Source organism: Parasteatoda tepidariorum, chromosome 6, assembly GCF_043381705.1.
Source record: "Parasteatoda tepidariorum isolate YZ-2023 chromosome 6, CAS_Ptep_4.0, whole genome shotgun sequence".
NCBI classification, from domain to species: Eukaryota; Metazoa; Arthropoda; class Arachnida; order Araneae; family Theridiidae; genus Parasteatoda; species Parasteatoda tepidariorum.
The window spans coordinates 11,494,809-11,517,410 of NC_092209.1; the positions used below are offsets into that span (position 1 = coordinate 11,494,809).

Consider the following 22,602-nt stretch of genomic DNA (forward strand, 5'->3'; position numbering starts at 1 on the left):
AAGAAGGAGATAATACATGTACGTTCTCAATGCGATAAATTATGCTGGTCTGTAATGGAAAAAAGAATCAATATTACTTTTTTTCCATAACAAACAAATATTATTAATTCTTAGGTACCATTTATCAGGCTGAAGTCGTGTTCCTTACAAAAGTCACGCAGCGACGTCACAGGCAACTAAAATGTAAAAAGTGGAAGAAAATTTTGTGTTTGTTTATTATTTGTTTAATAACACTACGAGATACATTTCAAATTGTTATAGTTGAAGATTTAAGGAAAACCATTCTCGGAATCCACTCTCAATTGTAAACTAACAAAGTGAAAAACAACTCCGCTTTTTTAAAAATTCTTATAAATTGGTAGCGAATTGAAGAGTAAACCATGTTGAATTAGGAAAATTACGCCCACTCTTTAAAAGTGTCACCACGAGACTACAGTAATAATTTTGCATTTCTTATGATTCTTTATATTTTCAGTATGTCAAATTAAAAAAAAAAACTTAACTGAAAATAACTTTAATTTTGATATTGCAGGAAAGTAGTTTCTTACAAAGCTGAGCAAGTTGGCATTTATTGCAATCTGAAAAAAATATCCTACAAAATTTATAAATTTTTATCTCTTTTATTAAAATTCCAAAATTTCATCGTCACCTTTTTTTGCTATTTTAGTCACCCATGGCAAACCTGCAAATGCATACTATTTAAAAAAAACATATTTTGTTTTTGTAATAAATAATTTATAACAGTCTCATAATTAGCATTTAATGTTTAGTTTTACCTTTATCTAGCTTTTATTTTGTTTTTGTTCCAAAAAAATAAAAACTCTGGATAACATATGAAAAAATGATCGGAATTAGTGTTCAGAACCGATCTTAATGATTCAAGGGCCTATACTTAAATTTGCGTTAATTAATTGCACTCATTAATTAGCGCAGCAGACAATATTTTTAGAAACAACATCAGTCATATAACCGCACATTTTTTTACCAAGTTTCTTTTTCATCGAATTCTAATTCTGTCCAATTCCCGCAGCATGGTCAGGAGAGCGATCAAAAGTTAAGTTCTCTTAGTTATGATTTTACTTTTTGCATGTTTCGCAATATATCGACGAATTTTCTAGCTCTTTGAAACATATTATACACAGTTTTAAATTTCGCATACCCAAAGATTATTCTATGCAAAAATTATCCTCAAAAAGTTAGTTATAATTATTATTATTTTTGTGAAAACGTTTCAAAAAATTTTGAATTTTAACACTAGGTTTACGGGACACGTCATTTTGACGGATCTCGACTTTTGTAAGGAAAATTATAAAACCCGTTTGAATTTTTATTTTATCTCATGTAATGACTTTTAACCATTGATCAGAATAAATATATATTAAATGCTATTTACCTCAAAAGCGTTGAAATATTGAAATTCTCTATGAGGTATACCTATTTCTACGGATATCCGTTAATTTGACGCGATCATAATTTAGACAAAAGTTTAAGTAAACAAGCAATTATCACATCAATAATAAATAGGAATGTACCGACAATACTTCGATTCGTTACCTCAAATAAAACAAGTGATAAACAACTGTTGCTGATAAGCAATAATAGAAAGAACAAACGCAGAATGTCAATTGATGTCAGAGTGTCAGATTTTGAAGGTAGGTTTCAGTTGCTTAGTTTGAGCATTGAAACATAAAATACTAGAATATTTCATAAATATATATCTCATATCTTCATTTTTTTTCTTATAGTATACATATACATTGGTTTCTAAGTGCAGAGATGCCAACTGCTCCGGACACGCGAAAAAAATTTAAAAAATGGTAAATAACAACAAAATAGATTTTGTAATATGAAGTGGTGAATTATATATGCCTGCGAATTATTTATAAATAGTGGTGTATAAAAATCTACTAAATTGAATTTATTAAATTAAGAATTACAATTCTTTCATACGTCAAATTGACGTGTGTCCGTAGAGATAGGTATATAAGAAACGTCCGTAAACTTAGAGTTAAGGTGCTTGAATTATTAAATGATTTTAAGACACGTAATATTATATAAATAAAAAAAAAATACTGCTTCCTTCTACGTGACAAATGCTCAGATAGAAATGACCACAGATACTACCGTTTCAGAAAATAAAATACATTTAATATTGATTTCAATTTAGTTGTAACTTTCTGCAGAGGCCCAATGCAGCGCATGCTTAAAAAATGAATCTGTCAGCAATACATTTGGCTGGTGGATACTGAATATTCAAAAAGAGAAAATATTTCTGAATACTGCTTATATCATTTAAATTTATAGAAAAAGTCAATTTATTTATTTTCAAATTTTTTTTAAAATTGTGATAATAAATAGGACTTCTCTTAAATTCAGAAGATTGGCTGATAAGTATTCTTCTTGATAGTCTGAAAATTTCTTCTGTTCTCCTATCGCTCTAGAACAGGCTTCTCAAAAATTTAAAAGTGATTCAATTATAAACAAAAATATGGATAATTAGGTCTGTCTGTACGTTCTGTTTGCGAAAAAACATGTATCATTTTCAGATATGCACAAGGTGCATGTATTCACGCTATAATGAATTTCAATTGTTTTTTCTAATGCATTTGATTTTTGACCAGAAAATTGGATATTTTTTCGTTGCTGAATTACAATTCGCAATCGGTTTCACTCTACAAGATACAGTTTTTGTGCAATTTAATTATATGTTTCTATCCAGAATTTTTTAAAATTTGTGTGCCTAATAAGATTTCCCACTTTTCTGCTATGTGGAAAGGGGTAGAAAGATGGAGATAATTCATTTACGCTTACGATGCGATAAATTATGTTAGTTTAGCACGGAAAAAATAATCGATATTAATTTTTTCCCTTTGCAAACAAATATTATTAATTAATAGGTACCATTTATCAAGCTGAAGTCGTGATCCTTATAAAAGACAGGCAACTGAAATGTAAAAAGTGGTAGAAATTTTGTTTATTCATTATTTATTTAATACCACTATGAGAAACATTACAAATTGTTCTCGTTGAAAATTGAAGGAAAATCATTCGCGGAATCTACTTTCTATAGTAAATTAGAAATAAAAACTACTCCGGTTTCTGCAAAATTCTAAGAAATTGCAGAGCTGCCGACTTGCTCCGGGCAGCAAGTAAAGTCGCTTAGAAACCGTTTGACAGATGACTCCAATTCAGCATGCTTTCTTCTTAGACTAACAACTTACAACCCTAATATAATTCATGTGTCATCTAACATGCCATAATGCTTTATGTGTCATAAATCACACTGATAGGCCTAATAGCGAGACGGAAAAGAGAAAATACTGGTAACAGAACTATTTCAATAATAGATAATTTTCGGGAGGAGTAAATCAATTCTTAACAATAAATAATTCACTGCTCTTAATTTTTTCTCGGTGAAGAAGCAATTCAATATCTAAATTTTAACTGTTAAAAAAATTCGGTAGTTACGGATATTTTATTATTCCCCACAAAAAGGTAAAAATTAAGTCTATTTGTTACCAGTTTTTACTTTTCTTCGTCTTGATATATATGGACTTTCTGCCCTTTACTCTGATGTTACTTTAAGTTGAATTACGCGTATAAATGAGACATTGGAAAATGTATTTTTTTCGTAGTAAATAGTTTTGAGTTGAAAGTATTTAGTATTATATTTTATACTAAATCGTATTATCCCTATATCCCGTATTATCCCTATATTCAAGAAGTCAAAATCATTTCACGGCACGTCTATGACTTCAGTAAATATCTTTTTTGAGAAAAAATGTCACGTTGATACATGAAGATTCGACAAAGGGATAAAATTGTGCAACAAAATTTTTATTTTTGCGATATTCATATGGAGAAGCAATGTTTTTCTTTTTGTAACAAATAAAATTCTATACTTTTAGTTGCCAACTCTACCAGTTAATCCTTAACATTTCAGTTTTAACCTCTAAATACCTGACTCTCTTTCCGTAAGGCAGCTAAGAGTTAAGAGAAAACTTAGAAACTACATTTTTAAAATTCCCAAGAAGCAAGAAATATGAAAAGAAAGAAGTGAACTTTTTTACCCATTTTGAGAATAAATAAAAACATTATAGTAAAAATAGAGTGTTTGCAATAAATAATCTCTAATGGACCCATACAAAGAAATAATCAATTCAAAAAGTTTATCTTTGCAAAAAAATTTATTTCACATAAAATATAAATTGACTACAAGTAATCGACAGAAACTGGACAAAATTCAATAAATAGATTGTTTTTGAAAAATAGTGTTCATGGTCCATTCTTTAGAAGAATAGGCATTTGAAACACGCCTGAAAAAATAAAAATAAAATATTATAAATGTCATGAACTTCTCATAAAGCAATGCATATACACTGTAACGATCAATTTCACCTCTTCAATGAATAAAAACTTAGTTAACATAAATTTATTAATTTTTTAAATTGGAAATAATTTTTGACTTATTTGTGCCTAGCGACCTTTTAAAAGCAGGATTCTCATTTTCAGAAACAAAAAAGTGGTAGAGTTACATAATTTATTTTGTAGAAACAACAATAGTTTCATCTATCATAATAAATTACTGAAATAAATAAATCTTCTAGCAGAATGTATATTTATATACATACTAGCTCAAAGCTTTTTGAAAAAAAAACTGGAAAATAATAAAATTATCAACTTAGAATAAATTAATCTAGTTGCCACTTTTTTATTCAGTTGTTGTCGTATGTCATGAAAGCAATGAGTGCGATTCTTCTTGATTTCCACTGGCGCCATCTATGAGAATTCGACTCTCATAGATGGCGACTCTCATTATGGTTGTAGCACAAGTCGAGAATTCGACTTGTGCTACAACCATACATTACACGAGTTTAGGGGGGGGACCCATTCATACATCAATTCAATCATCCAGAGCTTGACTTGATAGGAAAATATTCGAAGTATCTGCCTGCGAGGAAGAGTACCGAGAGAAGGAAGTTTATGATCGGATTGCGCCTGTAAGATTCTGAAATTAATTCTTTGTCTAAGATAAGATTAAAAATCTGCAGCGTTCGAGTTTAGGGCGTTGTGGTAAAAAAACTGGAAGTTGGCTTATAAATTCATAAACAGTATCTAATTTTAGGTCTTTTCTTAATGCTTTATTTCTAATATATAAAGATGCTACTGTCATTCTTCTGATGATTTTGCTTTAAATGGTTTCAATCTTATTTATTTTGGTTTTATTTAGGCAGTTCCATGAAGGGCTTGCGTGCGTGATGATCGGCCTAATGCAAGTAATATAGAGCAGAAGTTTGAGATTCAGTGGTAGACTCGAATTAGAATTTAGTATCCGCCTTAACCCCTTGGGGACGGGTGATTTCGCACAAAATCAGAATCAGGATGCAATTAAATAAAAAAACGGTAACTTAAATGTAGTCGTTGCTATTTTGACAGACTTACTTTGCTTTTACTTTATTTATTGTTAGTTTAATCATATATATAATCAATGTTAATTCAAAGTATAACTAAATAGTTTTATTTTGCACTAAGTAATGGTGAATTAATTAAATCAAACAATTATAACTCCGCCCACAAATAAACTGCTAAAGAATTACTTTGATTACCAGTTTTATCTTTTTACCCTGGTTGATACGGTTTTATGCTGGCACGTATTTGTGACAGTCGGCGCGAAAGGGTTAAGCTAGAGAAGGCCGTCATGGCTCTTTTGCTGATTTTCTCAATATCATCCACGTCATCATCATCATCGAAATATAGCTGGGCGCCTGGGGCCGTTAGCGGCCTTTTTCCCATTCATCTTGTATTTAATCTTTAAGGTGGTTCTTTCTGGTAATTGGAATAAAAGGAAATTAAATATTTTGCATTTTGGTTAAAATTATGTCACTACAAAAATGAGCTGCAATCGGCCTGAGGTTTATGTCTTCTCTTAAGTTTTCTAAAGTAAAAATTTCGTTGAATCCTGCGGTGTCACAATATATGGTCTTTTCAAAAAATCTGAAGTTTTGCTTTGCAATGTGATGATCTAAAAAATCTATGTTGAGGTCGCGATGTATGTTTTTATTGCGGATAAACCATCTTGCTTTTGTTATTTTCCTGAGGATTTTATTCTGGCTTATTTTGAGTTTTTTAAGGAATGATGTGGAGATGTTGCACCAAGCTGGAGATGAATATCATCCACGGCAGGGCTGAAAATGCATATATATCAAGACGGACAAGAGTAAAATCTGGTAGCAAATAAATTTCATGTTTAGATTTCTTTCGGGAATAATTAAATATCCATCCCCGAGATAAAATTAATAGAAATGAATTGCTTATTATCAAGAATATATTTACCCCTCACGAAAATTATCTATTATTGTGACAATTCAACTGCCATTTTTTTTCTCTTTTTCGTCTCACTTTAAGGCCTGATTCGTAATTTTGAACTGAACCAGAGAATGGTCAATCTCCAATTTAGTACACAAAGAGTATCGATTCGAACTCTCGTTCTCACGAACGTGAGTCCAGCGCCCTGCCAACCAGGCTATCCCGGCTTTTACATATAGTTATTTTCCATATATAGTCCCTTTTTTGCTACGGGGCATTACTATGTGAAATAATTTTAAATGGTGTTGTTACGGGCGACTGAAAAATACTAGCAGTGGTGCTTTGTAAAATTTAAAATGTTAATAAATTCTGAAACGCTTTATAGCATTTTTTTTTGTTAACTCTTGAAAAAGAAAAATGTTTTTACTTAAAATATTAATAATTTGAAATGTAAGCTATAGTATTAATTAAGATTGAATAATCAAAGATTGAATTTCTACCACTTCTTACATTTTTAGCCGTCTGTGGCATCCCTTAGATCAAATTTTATTTCAGTCACGGGTCTCCTCTGAAATCGGAAATGCAACACAGATCATTAAATTTTTATCTCGCTCTTACTATTGCATTTTGTACTTTAAAATATGGGAGTTTAGATTTTACTGTTTAACCCAACAACGAAGGAAATTAAGAAGCTGTTAATAATTAAGAAACACTTATCTAAAAATAGTGTTAGTATATATTTCTTTATATCAAGCTTTCTGCCGTCTACCACTTAGTTTTAAAAATGCACTTTGTTTTTACTTCAGATCCAAATAGAAATATTTTTATAATTAATAAATATATCACAGTAAACATATTTATCTTGTTTCCACCAAATGAAATTAGCAATCATACACTATTGCAAACGCTAGGCATAAATAGGCTAATTTTTAATTTTTTTGAAATTAATCTTTCATCTAATTTCTCAACGCAGGCTGTCATTTAAGTTCACACCAATTTTCAATTCTTATTTTTGTTATTATTTATAATTTTTTCTCGTTATTAATTTGATAATTTATTTATTTATATATTTAAATTAGTTGAAAGTATTGTAGCCCTATATGAACCATTCATGTGCCTTAAGTTGTGGAAACTTAATTTAAATTACTCTAGCATGCCTTTATCGCAAAAGTACTTTTCTTCATACAAAAAAATTGAAGAATAATATCATGTTTTCTTCTATTGCTTTTATCACCTTTACGGGTGCGATCATTCTATCTCTAATTGTGTCAAATACAGTATATTTCAATATTTAAGTAAAAAATAATTTTGATTAAAAAAAAAGCAGATTAAAATTCCCAGTTTTTAAAAATTAGGAAACTTTAATGTTTTTTAAGATATACTGTATAAAGAATTTCAAGGAACAACACATCAGGTAATAGCGAGGGTGGATTTTTTTTATCTAAGTTTATCGATATCTGAACATATATGGCAGTACTTTTACTTTCGTTACTTGTACCGCCGGTACAAGTAAAAAGTACGTACTTTTACTTGTACTTCGTTACTTTTTAAATTTAGTACTTTTACTTGTACTTTCGTTACTTTTTAGGGAAAAAGTACAAGTATTTGTAACAGAAATATCGAATGAAGTCGTTACTTTTTTCTAAAAGTCGGTAAGTTTTCTAAAAGAAAAAAAAACTAAATTAAAAAAAAATGCTTATGTTTTTTTAATTTATAAAATTAATTTGCAATGTACATGCATTCACAGCTAACTTCGTGTTTAAATATCTTCTGTTTCATCTTATACTGCACATTCAATTATTTTTTACTAACTCAAAGATCACAAAGCTATCTGAAATCCCGTGTTTGCTTTGTTTATGTTTATGCTTTTAAAACGCGTTTCTAAAGAGTAAAACAATTTTAAATCAATGGTAATTTAAACAAATAAAAATTATAAACTAAAAATTAAAATCAATAGATAAAATTTCTTTTTCGTGCAAATCCATAAAAAGTTTGATATTAAAATTATATTTGATTTTAAAATTATATTATACGATTATATTATTAAATTATATTATAATATTCCTCCGAATTTAAAAATAAATTAATATCCATAACCTTCAAAATTAAAAATAATTAAATAAATAACAACAATTTTGCAAAAACATTAAAGAACATAAGAATATTATTGAATAAAATTTTAGGTGACTTTGAATTTTCGATTTCCTAGAAATGTACTTTTAAATCGTTACTTTCCTTGTTTAGTACTTGTACTTTTACTTGTACTTCTTACTCGTTACTTTTTAAAATAAGAACTTTTTACTCGTTACTTTTTTTAAAAATACTTGTACTTTTACTCGTTACTTTTTAAAAGTGCCATATATGTATCTGAATTTCCTCAATTCCGACGTTCAAAAAACAGGCGATCGGGGGTTAAAACTTCAGACTTTGCAAAAAATTCCCGCAGTGAACTGATCGTAAAGACATGGTTTACAGTAGAACACCGAATTCAAGCATCACTGGGCGAGGTTAGAAAGCGGGTGGGTTACCACTTTGATCAGCCTGTGTAGGGACCGATGGTGCGCGGTACCAGTCCTCGTTCAACTGTTCAACCGTAAAGTGCTCGACTTCGTGCGCAGCCTGTCCGACCACCAAAGTAAGGGAACCTTCCTTTCTGCAGAGATTCAAAAGCGCGATGGCATTACTTCGGATCATCTTCAGGGATGTTTCCCAGACTGTCGCCGATAGCCCATTCCGCTGCTCTAGTGTGACGTAAATAAAAAACCTACCACCATACTCTCAAAAATGCTATTGCAGTTTCTGCTATCAAGACAGGAAATCATATAGCAATGACCAAAACATTGCTCAACACACCATTTTAATAACCCTGAACTTTCAGCTGTCTCCCCTTTTTTAATTGGTTTCAACCACAAATGACACGAAATTCATATCTTCAATTTCGGGACACCTTATAAAAGCCTAAAATAATAAACTTTTCTGACTGAACTTACCAATATTTTGCTAATGGTATCCATATCCATAAAGTGGAGAGTAGCTGTATCCTTGCTGCTTTCCTCCGTGGCTGTATCCGTATTTATCAAAAAGAGATTTGCTGTGAGTTTGGACTCCGTGAGAAGACTTTGCTGCACTACTATGAGCTCCTTGACTTTCTACTGATTGAGAGCCATGAGAACCAATATTATGGTGGTTTTGCTTCGCTTGGGTGGCTTGGCTGCTTGATTGGCCGGAATTGGTTGCGTCAATATCATGATAACCATTTGCTCTATCGAATGAGTAAGATTTCTCGAACCCACTACCTGTATCCTGGGAATAAGATCCAACGTTACTATAAGTACCTTGCTGGTTATGCTGAGTTCCATGAGTACCGCGACTGTTGTGTGCTCCTAAGTGGTGTTGTCCATTAGCTGAGGCAGCATTGTTAGCATGGCTAAGTTTGTCTGCTTGGTAACCTTGATTGTATTGTGTGTGACCGGCCGCTTGTTGACCATGTGCTCCGTGTTTGTATGCCTCCGATGAACTTTGGTGAGCAGCAGGTTCTGATTGGACGTAAGTGACTGGTACGGGGCTGTATTGCTGTGGTGCGTGTTGTTGATGAACAGGGTATTGCTGCTGTGGCTGTTGTTGATGAACAAGATATTGCTGCTGTGGTTGTTGTTGATGAGCAGGGTATTGCTGATGTTGTACTGGTTGACGCTCGTATTGGACCGGTTGGTATTGTACTGGTTGTCGCTGGTATTGGACTTGTTGGTATTGTTGAGGAGCTGCATGCTGTGGGGTGGGACCGTACCCTACACTGCATACTGTTAGCACCAAAGTGCTCAGAATACTCAAAGTTATCTAAAAAAAATATTAAATCTTAGTTTACGTCAGCTTATACAGTTACATCAATAACTCTTCATGAAATAATATAAATAGTTTGCATATTGTGAATACTTGGACGTTTGTAAATTTTTGATCCATTGGTATATTTGTATAATTTTGGTATATTTTCATAAGTGATTGCACTCACTTACAGATTATTTATTGAGATTCAACATTTACAAAGTCTAATTTATACCCATTACTTGGTTATAAGTTCGCCTTAACTGGTTTAGCCATATGCATTTTTTGTAAAAATTTCTGACAAAAAAAAATTCAACCAGCTAAGGAATTAATAAAGTTTCCGAAAATTTGCTTTATTCGACAGTTTGATCAATATTATAGTTAACAACTTATATATCATTTTGACAATTTTAAGGTTCGGAATTTCATTAAAATATAAAATTACTAAATTTATTAAATGAAATACTGATTCAACTTTAGTATAATAAGTTTAATTTTTAACTACATTGGCAAATTTTAAATGAGGGTAGACAAAAATAGACATGTACCTCAAACATTTCTTATTTATTTTCAAAAAGCAGATTCTATTTTGTAAAAGGTGATTTATGTTTTCGACTTCTTTACATGAATGTAATTTTTTTAATGGTTAAGTTAAATCATCTAATAACACCTATTAACACATTGCTTGAAAGATTTTCATTTGCAGGAAAATTTTAAAGGTAAGTTATGCAAGAAAAAATTAGATAAATTTTATTAAATACTTATCATTTATGAGATCATAGCATAATCTGACAGAAGCTATTTCATCATATTTATCTTCTTGAATTTTATGATAAATCAATTAGTAGAAAATATTTATTTTATTGAAAAGTTTAATAAAAATACAATCCTGAAGATAAGTTATGAGGTTGATAGGTTTTAAGATTTAAAAAAGAACACATCCTTAAAGGAAAAATAATATTACAAGAATAATTCTTCAAGTGATCGAAAGGAAAAGGTTTGCGTTACCTGGACAAAGAAATGAGACTTAGCCAAGGTTTTAAAAAAGTAAACTTTACTTTGTGATTTACAAATTTAATGTTTTCATCCTTATACACTTCCTTTGAATTAAATATTTCTTGGTTATTTATTGACGATTTATGTTTTAGAGATTTTTAAATGCAGCTTGCCAATATTTTTTACCGAATATTAACCTTATGCTTACGGCGCTTAATGTGATGATCATGCATTAAAGTATAAACTTTTCTTTATAACTAACATTTTTTTTCTAACAAAGCGTAAGAAATGGACAGCCCTAAAAAATAGTCAAAAATCTCAAAAAAACAAAATTTGATTTGAACGAAAATCTGAAGGATTCAACTATCAAAATTAAAATAAAAAATATTTGTAGAATGCATTAAAAATAAATACTATTTAAACACGTTAATATTTTAAATGAAATAATTTTTAAATCTTAAAATACGCTTCTTTAAAAGCGCTTGTATCCAATACTAAAACAAACATTTACTAATGAAATTTAGAAGTAAATGAAGAAGGAAATAAATATGAAAGAATGAAGTGCTTTACTTATGCATGTTATTTCTTTTAAATACATGCAAAAGCAAGAATCTCAAAAATTGATTTAATATGGCTATAATTAATTTTTGAGAGGAATTAAATAAACTGAAATCAGAGGTAAATCGGGGAGATACCTTTTAGACTCAGAGTAACTTTTTTTACCCAGAAATACGTTTTTAGACTTTTTACAAAAATAACACAAATTCAAATATAGAACAAATGTTGAGTAATGAAAGCTATAAGTAAAAGATTAATTAATTCGTAGTTTCAGAAAGTATTTTTCCTAGTGGTAACAAATGTAATGCATTATTATAATAATTTGAAATAAGCAAATGCACTGCCATCCGATTGCTGGTGGTTATACTATCTCTATCATTGAAAAGTGGTAGTCTACAGAGATAAAATCAAAGTTAAATTTTAAATATTTAGAAGTCAATTTAGCTAAATTTAGTAAACAATATACTATTTTTCTGAAAAAATAATTCGATGAAAAATTTTATATAAAAAATCCATTCATTTTAAAATCTCCTGCTTCAGTTTAATACCACTGGAAAAATATTTCGTTGAAATCTCAAATGTTGAAAGATATCAAATCATATTTTAAGTAAGTCAGGCAGATACTCTTCAAAAAAAATACTTTTTAAACCTGAAACACACTTTTAGAGCTTATAAATTCAAAACTTAAATAACAAGGCTAACAAATAATACGCTTTTTGTAACATGTTTTATAGAGCGGTAACAAAGTTAATACTGTTATCGCTCTATAAAACACATATATGTATAGACATATATCTGGATGTTTTAATCTATCAATAAATATTTAATTTGAAGAAAATATACATGGGTGCAAAAAATAACCCGATTATATTTTCGTAATTCACAAATGAAAGATAAATTTAAGCATTTCCCAACTGTCTTGAAAATCTTAGCTATCACTCTTTTATTTTATACCTTTCTAAAGCATTCAGCTTTTTGGTACTTTTGTCAACATTTTAAAAGCCCTCAATAATATTATATTCAACAAATTATATTCAGCCCTCAAACGCTTTTAGCAAAATATTTTACAGAGTCGTATACATTTAGGAGCCAAAACTTTCAATATTTTTTGCCAGCATTTTAAAGGCCTCGTCACTTAAAAACTGGAACAAAGTGGCGTTGCATGTGAATTTTTATATCATTTGTATGTAGTGGGGTGGAAAATAAGCTTAAATGAATAAGAAATAATACATTTAAAAAAAAAAACTTAGCTACCACTATAATAAATTTTTGCTAAAAGTGTAGAAAGTTGGCAGCCAAGTTAATCTAAGATAAACCCGGAAGACACTTTTAACCTTTTTAAACCTGAAAAACACTTTTAGAGCGTGTATAAATCCGAATCAAAAACAAATTACTTACTTGGAATTTCATGTCTGCTTTTGAAAATGAAACATCAGCCAGAAACTCTTTTTATAATATGAAATTGAACCTTCACAACTTATTGGCGATCGAGATGAAATTCTCACTAATGAAAAGTGGGTTGGTGAAACCTTGAACTGGTAAATCAGTTGAAATTGAATGTTTAACCCAGAACTTATACTAATCAAGGAAAGAGAAATCGGCCTCAGGTCACTTTTACTTTCTGACCTCAGAAGAGCAACTTTTTTCCGAAGGTCGGATGCGAGTTGTGGATTCTTATGTTTGCAATAATGTTTCAAATCGATTAGTTTTTTTTTAAAATTGATTTCACTCTAATTAGATTCCGAAGGCCCAGTATATTAAGAAATATTTTTCTAAATTTCTATTAAGAAACATTTTTTTTCCTAATATTCTAATAAAAAAGTAGGATTATTTATTTAATTGTGGATTTTGAAAATATTTTTCTCCTTTGAAAAGACTGGAATTTTTTTTGACGAAGGTAAACTGAAGGTAAATTTTCAATAATCTATATTATTGATGGAATCTAGAATTTCCTTCTACCAAATTACTTATTTTTTTCCCGGTTTTTAGTCGTAAATGTGTTATAAATATTAAAATGGTGGGAAATATTATGCTTTAAAATAATTCGCAAATATTTTTCACATTTAAAAACACTGCAATTTTTAAAATGGAAATAAAAATAATTAAAAAATCTAAATAATTAGATTTAAGATGATTTAACAAATTAGTTTTAACTTCTTGCATATCTGCATATGCCTTAGCATATCTGCAAAGTTTACAGTTTGAACTGGATTTTCTCAAACATACGTGATTCGATATTAATAAATGTTTCTACTTCTATGCATCTTTAATCGTTTTTCCCGCATACAATTTCTTTTTTCCGGTAAAAAGTGTAAGCGGGAAAAACGATTCGGTTGAATAGGCCCCGGACAGAAAAAGATACGGGTAAAAAGGGAACGTCGAAAACGGTTCAGTTAAATCGGTTCTTGGAAAAAATGTTCCGCTAAAAATGTTACCGTTAAAAAAAGGTCCAGTAAAAAAATCTTCCTAAACAGGGAAAATGAATAGGGAAATTTCTTGCAAAATCTTCCCTTCATCAAGAATGCTTTTCTCCCGATTTTAACACCTATGACCCAGATTCAATAATTAAGTTAAGAAAGAGCTTTCTTTTTCAAAAATGTGCTTATTTAAAGTTATTTTTTATTCAAGATGTTATTTTTTATTTTAAATAATATTTTTATAGAAGTGGCTGAAACAGTTCCCTGCATCATGAAAACTTTCCTCGCTGTTTTGATCGATATAATTCAGATTATTCGCTTATTGAGTTAAGGGGGAGGGTGATATTTGAAGAGATGTAATTCTTTCTTTTTTGTGTAAGAGATATATTTCCCTTTTTATAGATTTCTTTTTTACTTAAAATGCTTTTTTCTAATAAAAGATATGTTTTTTTTTGTTTTAAATAATTTTTGTTACAGAAGGAGCTGGGGCGGTTTATAAAAATATTTTATCTCTATTTCAAAAATCAATACTTAAATTCTCTCATTAAATTTTAAGAGAAGCGGTCAATTATCAATGAAATTTGTTTATTTTACAAAATAAATTATCGATGAAATTTTAAATAAGAATAAAATAGTTTTTCAAACTACTTTTTTTTTGTACAAATATAATGCCGATAATCTAACAGAATTTTTTAGTAAGTGTTAGGTTGTGTTATATAAATTTAAAACTATATTTTTTCATGTAATTACTGTCAGATTAAAAAAAGACTCACAAAGGAGAAAATGTTTCATCTGCACCAAACGGTTAATGATTGATCTCTCGATGAGAAATTAGGAAAAAAGTTTGTTTTCTGAACAATTTATATTTCAAACCGGATCAAAATAAATTTCGATATTGTGCATGCAGGTGAATTTTATCAAAAAATATTGAGGTGTTATAATATCGATTTTATTTTTATCAACAAAAAGTACATTTTGCAATCAAAGTTACAAAGAGTACAATAGTTTCAAAAAATGTACTCGAAGTTCCTGAGTCTGATTTTATTTTATATCTTCATTATTATAATAGTAAAAAAAAATTAAATTATGGTAATAAAATCCCTACTGACTATTTTAACACGTTTAACTTTGGCACGCAAAAGGTTATACACAAGACAATAACTATTGCCCAGAATAAAATCCAATTCACAAAAGACGGCATCTTGATTGGCAATATTCAATTTACTTTTACCTTAATTTGAGCAGAAATCATTTGTTGTTTTTCTTACCACTAGAAAAATAATTTCCTCCCAATGTTAGAGCTATCCAGCAAATGCCTTTATATCATATCATAACATTACCAGCAAGTTTCCGTGCTAGTAATTCATTCACAAAAAAGTGCATGAAATGAAAATCTATATCAATTAAGAAATATAAAACATTTTATATTAAATTCTTTTTTGAAAAAAGTGGTAGATTAATTTTATCAAAATACTTTAAATGAAGTTTATATTTTCATGGTAAAACTCCCAAATAAGGAAACCTAACGCTGATGAAAGCGAAGATAATTTGCTCAATGGTTTCAGTTTTACACCTTGAATACCATGGGGTCACCGGTGACCGGTACTGAGTTTGTTCGTAGCGCCACGGGGGTCACCGGTGACCAGCGAAGCCAAGATTATTGAAAAAACATAGTTCGAATAAATTTCTTTAATATTATCATCGTTACTAAAATGGTTTGAGGAAATTAATGCAATATAGAACACGCAAAAATAGTTTTATTTATATTCACAGAGATGCCAACTTGCTCTGGACAGCGAAAAAATATTTTCAAGTGGTAGTTTATCAATTGTGATTCTTGGTTCAATAAATTCAATTCAGTAGATTTTTCTCCACCCCTATTTCTAAACATTTCGTAGGTTTATATAATTCACCACTTTCTTTTTAATATATGTTATGCTAACCCATTTAAAAAACTAGCAAAGTCTGTCTAATATTTACAAAATTAGTTTGTAGTTACTTACCGCGTTTCCAAACAGGCAAGCCATGTAAAATTAGCGTAGCATTCAACGTGTTAAGAAGTTTTTTTTTCCTAACTCATCCAATTTCAGCTAGAAAGTATGAAAAAAATAATATGTACATAAATAAAAGTAGTACTCACATTATCAAATGTTTTAATAAAAAAAAAAAAAGAGTTTATGATTATTTTCATAAATTTTTTTTTCCCTCTACGATGAATATTTGGGATATGCTGATGCGAAACTAAAATTTGTTGTGGGTGGACCGACTACCATGCATGTTAATAATAAAATTTTGAGAAACAATAAGAATAATTATATATATCTCTTGTTTATTTTTCAATTAATGGTCTTTTATATAATCTGCAAATTTAATATCAAAAAGATATATGCAAGTTATTTTATTAAATAAAATAATAACATAAAACTCAGGACAAATCGTGGTCAAAGAAACATCTAAAAAATTTCTATACAAAATGTTCGAGAAATTTTTCTTATCCTTGTTCTATCTTCAGAAAGGACGAGGGCAGAAAAAAAAAATATTCCCACAAATTAAGACGAGCGACTGACGAGGCCACCACTACGCCTCATAGACGTTATCAAAAATTAGTGTAGTGGTGCCATCTTTAAGATTTTGATTATACTGAATATATTTTAAGAACAATATTATATTAAAAATTTATGTAATTTTTTACCCATTGGCGAAGTGGTTCTTGGATTGGATTTCATGGCGTCCTCACTTTACAACTATAATAATCAAGAGTAATAGTAAACAGTGCGCATGCGTTGCTATGGCGACCGCTGCTGTTTGATAATTTTTTTAGAATACTTCTTTTTTTTCCCTTTTAATCTTCTTATGCCTTAAGTTGGTGAGTTTATTTCTGAGATATGGGACCGGAAAGATCCCATAAGTGCTTCTTGAGTTGTGAATAGAAGAGAATTTCATCATTTGAACGATATTTCAGTTTCTATTGCTTTATAATTAAGAATCAGAAATTTTGACCTTCAAAGTAACCTTCAATACTAATTTAGGTGAATATCACAAATAAAGAGGTTCCAAACTGATTGATACGGTCCCGAAAGTCAGAGTTAAAGAAAGAAAAAAGCGATGCGTAGGCCTAAACTTACTAAGGCTAAAAATGCCAGAGCCAAAGAACGTAGACGGGAATACCTTAAACGTTACACACAAACGGAAAAACGAAACGATTCCGTTCGCAAACGCAAGCATGAAGCCCGTCCTTCACAGAACTACCAAAGTGGTTGAGAGAATTGAACCCTAACGAAGAGCGAATGGTTACTCTCCGAACCCCTTTCATGCAAATACGAGAACTGGATGTTGATCACCAGTTAGGAATAAAAGGATCCCTTGTCAACGTACACAATAACTTGCACATGACCTTAGACTGTCTTCCACGCAATACAAATGATTCATACACTATTTATGTAAAATTTGTAAAAAAGCCTAGCTTTCAAATCATATTTCATGTATGAACTTCTGAATCCGAAACGGGTGTATGATACAGCTTACAATTTCCATCAAACATCATTGTACCAATCTGAAAATTTTAGTATTGATCTCGATTACCTGTTCAATGTCTATTCAGTCATCAAAAGAATTTACACAGAATGTGACTGAGCTGCAGTTAAATATGTCTGCGAAATTGTACACCGAGCAGTTCAGGATTAACAGTTAAAAATGTCCAAGACGAAAACACAATAAAGTTTCTTTTCCAAAAAAAATTGGACAACAACCATTTTGCCACTGGGTAAGATCACAATTTTCTTAATTCTGTTGTGAATCGTATTTTATTATTTATTTATTTATTTTGCTGCGAGGTATCCAAATTAAAATTACGAGTTTGTTGGTTAAAATTATGATGTGCATAACTATAAAATGAAGTTGTTTGAAGTTATCTGACTAATTTTAACAGGAGTTTTTTTTTTTTTAATCTTAATGTAAAATTTTAAAAAACTAGTTTGAGTTATTTTGCATAAAAACGTATAAAACTAGCAAATTTTTTTTAAATATTTTATTTAAAATTTTTCGGTTGGCGTAATCTTTAAAAATAAACGCGCTTTAATTTGTTTCGCTTCTTTGGCAGTTTAAATAAACTAAATAAATTAAACTCGGATAAATAGTTTAATTTGTTACGTTCAGACAACGTTTTAGAAAAAGGCACTACTTTACCAGTTTTTAGCGATTTTCACTTAATTTATTATGTTATGTCAGAACCATCCAAAGCTCAACACTTGAAGATGGTTGCACACCCCAGTTTTTCGGACAGGTATTTATTCTTGAATTCATTCATGTTTCGTACATTTTAAAATTCATTCACATTTATAATGAATTAATTATTCGTAGTTTTTTTCCTTTTAAAAAAAATAGGGAAATGTTCTTAGTTTTACACAGTTACTATTGTATTTATGATATTAAAAAATTAAAAAAAATTTTGTTCAGTCGAACCAAATGCTTTTATTATGGACAAACTGCTTTCTCTCTTCTTTTTTTTTTTTTTTTAAATTTCTGTTTTTTTCTCTTTTTTGAAGTTATACTTCTTATGTGACTTCCAAAAAGGTTGCGTAAAACATTTAACGATACATTTTTATTGGCCGAGAAATCACGTGGTAGGATCCAGTTTTCCCTCATTCATTTCTATATTGTTTTGGCTCTCACTAGCATAAAAATAATAAAAGTATTGTTTTTCTATAAATATTTTTTTAGTTTGCTTTGATACACATATAATTTAATAGGGTAGTATTTTTTATTTTCAAATTTAGTGGATAACAATTGTAAAAAATGAGTGAAAGCAATCCCTCGGACAATGCGAAGGATTTAAGGTTATGCCAAGGTTATGGGTGAAAGCCCTTATATAGCAAGACGGAAAAGAGAAAAACCTGGTACGTAAAACATTTCATTCCAGCATTTTTTTCGAAAAAATGAAATATCTGTAACTATCAAGATTTCTTTTATAATTCTGGCATATATATAAAACTGCTTCTTTTCCAAGATAAAGTAGATATTGTTGAAAAATTTTAAAAAAAGAATAAGTAAACTCCTCTTTAAAACTAGCTATAACTGAAATGGTTTTACTACCAGCCTTTCCGTCTCGCTTTCACCCCTGGCCAAGGTACGTCTCTAGTGAATATCAATTGATTGTTTCTCTTCTGAAATTACATTATGACGCATTCACATACATTATTAATGCAAATACATTTTCCAGGGCGAGACGGTGAGGCAACCACAAGCACTTCCACTGGTTCAAGAGGTCGACGAGGGAAAAATGCACGATATTACAATGATTACAGTGCACTGAAGCGAGCGGAGCAGGAAAAAGAGTCGTTGAATAGAACTAGTGATCCTGCTACGACTGCTGATTCTTCTACAATTAACGTCGCAGGTTGCGAAGTTTAACTTCTTCCGCGCGGAGGGACTCAACGTACTATTTCATTCAGAAATATGAATTCTGAAATTTTTAAATTTCATTAAATATCTATGTATTTTTTATAATTATCTAGTGGTAAGTTGTTTGAATTAATTAATATAATTGTACATTTTTTAATTCTGAATATTTTAAAAAGTTGGCAATTTCAAAGTATGTAATTTTTTTAGTTTAGTTTGAACATATAAAAGAAACTCTTTGTTTAGATTCTTATTAAAAAAAATTGAAAAAAACTTTTCAACATACTATACGTTTTAAAAGATAAGATATTCTTATTTATTTATTTATTTTTTGCTATAATATGAATATTTGAACTAGAAATATTCCTTAAATATGTATGTGTTTTGGAATTTATTAGAAAAATCGATATTTTAAGTGTATGTTTCGACATTTATCTATGCTGAAATAAATATATATGTATTCAACTTTGTGTTGAAATTATAATAAGCCTCCCCCCTTTTTTTAATCTTATGAAAAAAAAAGAATACAATTTGAAAATTTTAATCAGAAAAAAGAGGTTAAAATCTGAAGAAAAAAAAATGCTTTTCTATTTAAAGGGAAATAAGCTAAATAGCGAAAAAGAGTTTTAAACAGAACAAAACAAAAAGTAATGGCTGTGAAATAGCGCTAAGTTAGCTATGGTTTTGAAATTAAAAGAAATTACTAATCTGAAATTAATCTAAAAATGACAACACGACACTAATTATTGATGACAATAACGATGGTTGCGTCTTATACCCCGTTCGATGTAGTTAATCCTTTAGATATCTTTTAATGATGTTCCGCCCAAAAAGTTAAATTTCTATGTATCTCAGTGCCATCTGTTGACGATATATGTCTCTACTCAGTAGACTTTGCAAACAGTTTGGCAAAGAGAACAGTTCGAAACCCTTAATGTTAATTTCACCATATATCGATAATTTTTTAAATAAATTGGAAAAATTTTGCACAGAATTATGAAATTTGTTTATTCAAAGATAATTCCATGCTAAAATTAACTTTCAATAAATGTTTATTATTTTTTAATATTTAATTAAATAATAGTCGAGAAAATTTTGAAATGTAAGGTGTACAAAATTTCCAAATATTTTAAAGAATGCAATTTTAAATGGCAAAATTTGAGCTAAATCAGTTAAATCGTTTCTGAAAAATCAAATTTTGAAAAAGTTTAAGTTCGATTTCTGAGGAACTATTCGACCGATTTCGTCCAAATTTTGTCTCTTGAAATTGCATTCTTTAAAATAATGCAAATATTCGACTATTATTAAATGAAATTAAAAAAAATATTTACTAAAAGTTTTAATTTAGTTATCCTAAGATAAACGAGTATTATAATTGTAACATTTTTAAATTCACCCAAAATAGTGCAGGAGGTATGGCAAAATACGCTAAGAATAATATTACAGATTTCCTGCGGTCCTTGAAAAACTTTAGTAGTGGTTGTAAATTTAGGTCAATGCTAGAAGATACTTCGTATTTTAATATACCACTTCGTCGTTAAGTGGAAGATTGGCAGATAGGATTTTCTTGCACATATACTTTCTTTGTAAAGCGATTTTTAGTAGCAGTTACACGGAAATTAAATTATAGACTATAGTTTAATTTTCGTTACCACTTTTTAAAATTTACAAGAACAGCTGGAACCCTGTATTAACACATGTTTATTCAGAGAAAGTACATTTATGTGCTTAATTTTGCAGCGTAACATTTTGTCGGCACTAATTATTCAGCATATTTGAGATCACCCCCTTGAATCATGAACACTGAGTCCTTGAACGTGAAAATCCGAATATTAGATCAAAAATTATTAAGGGTGGTTCATTTTTTATTATACGCACTATAAAAGTTTATAAAAAACGTATTAATTTATATTCTTAGATATGCACTTGTTTACTGCTTTGAAAATAGTACATCTCTTAAGGCAAAAAGTATATGACCTTAACCAACGCCTCCTATAGCTAAAAGCCTCCACACGGTTTTTTATAGGTAGTGCGATCAGACCATTATGAAGGTTAAACAATTTACAAAAGACCCATATTATACAAAATCCATTAAAAATTGAAAAGTGGTAGCATGTCACTTATTACTAGTCAACGACTATAAATTCAATTGTCAAATATATATGATAAACTTCTAATTACTTTCAGTTAAAATTTTGGATTTATGTGCACAATTGGTTCTCTTTTTTAAACAGTCTGCGCAGATTACTTATCAAAAACAGTGCGGAGGCTTAACCCGGTTTTGCCAACTGCTCCCCCTTCGACAAAAGTTTTAATAAATTGACAGCGAATAAAATAGCAAAACTTGTAGAATAAGGTAAATTACGCCAACTCTTTAAAACTTTCACCACAAGTTAAATGCTGTAAAGTTGCATTTTATATCATACTTTAAATTTTAAGTAAGTAGTGTCTATACCTGCCAACTCTTCCGGTTTTTCCGGAAGATTTTAATTTTGTATTTAAAGTGTTACCGAAACTCATGTCATGTCATTAAAATTTTTGAATTATAATAATAATTATAAATAAGTTTGACCACCACTACGTTTAAATAATTACAACGAATATATGAAAGCATGTAAATCTTTACGATAGCGAATCTTAACCTAGCCAAAATATAAATATATTTTTGAGTAAGATTGTTTTTCGGTAATTGTTTACTTACAGTCGAAAAATTAAAATTTTTTAAGACTCTTATTCTACCTGTATTGCTCTATGCAAGTGAAACATGGACACTAAACGCAGACGCTCAGCGTACTCTTGGTGTTTTTGAAAGGAAAATCCATAGAAATATTTTTGGCTCAGTACAGGAAAGGGGCTGTTGGCAAATCAGATACAACTTTGAATTATATAGACTCCATGGACAGCCACAGATAGTGCAGGTCATCCGAAGCAATAGATTAAGATGGCTTGGCCATATTTGGAGAGGTCCATTAAACAATGCAGTACGTATCGCCACCTTTAAAAATCCTTCTGGATCTTGGGCTAGAGGAAGACAAACCTGCCAACTCTTCCGGATTTTCCGGAAGATTTTATTTTCATATTTAAAGTGGTAGCAAAGTATGCATCA

General features: G+C 29.8%; 1 protein-coding gene across 2 annotated transcripts; it reads right to left on the bottom strand.

The window, feature by feature from the left end:
* Positions 1–4,168: 4,168 nt before the first annotated feature.
* Positions 4,169–16,191, bottom strand: LOC107447513 (nuclear transcription factor Y subunit beta-like). 2 transcript variants are annotated; one of them, XM_071181691.1, is made up of 3 exons: positions 16,103–16,191; positions 9,297–10,143; positions 4,169–4,316 (listed from the first exon to the last, which is right to left on the bottom strand). In XM_071181691.1, exons 1-2 carry the CDS (start codon positions 16,124–16,126, stop codon positions 9,307–9,309), a joined length of 861 nt encoding a protein of 286 aa, XP_071037792.1. In that variant the 5' UTR covers positions 16,127–16,191; the 3' UTR covers positions 4,169–4,316; positions 9,297–9,306. The 2 variants fall into 2 exon arrangements, with proteins under 2 accessions (XP_071037792.1, XP_015917928.1); XM_016062442.3 differs by lacking the exon at positions 16,103–16,191 and adding an exon at positions 13,081–13,218.
* Positions 16,192–22,602: the final 6,411 nt, after the last annotated feature.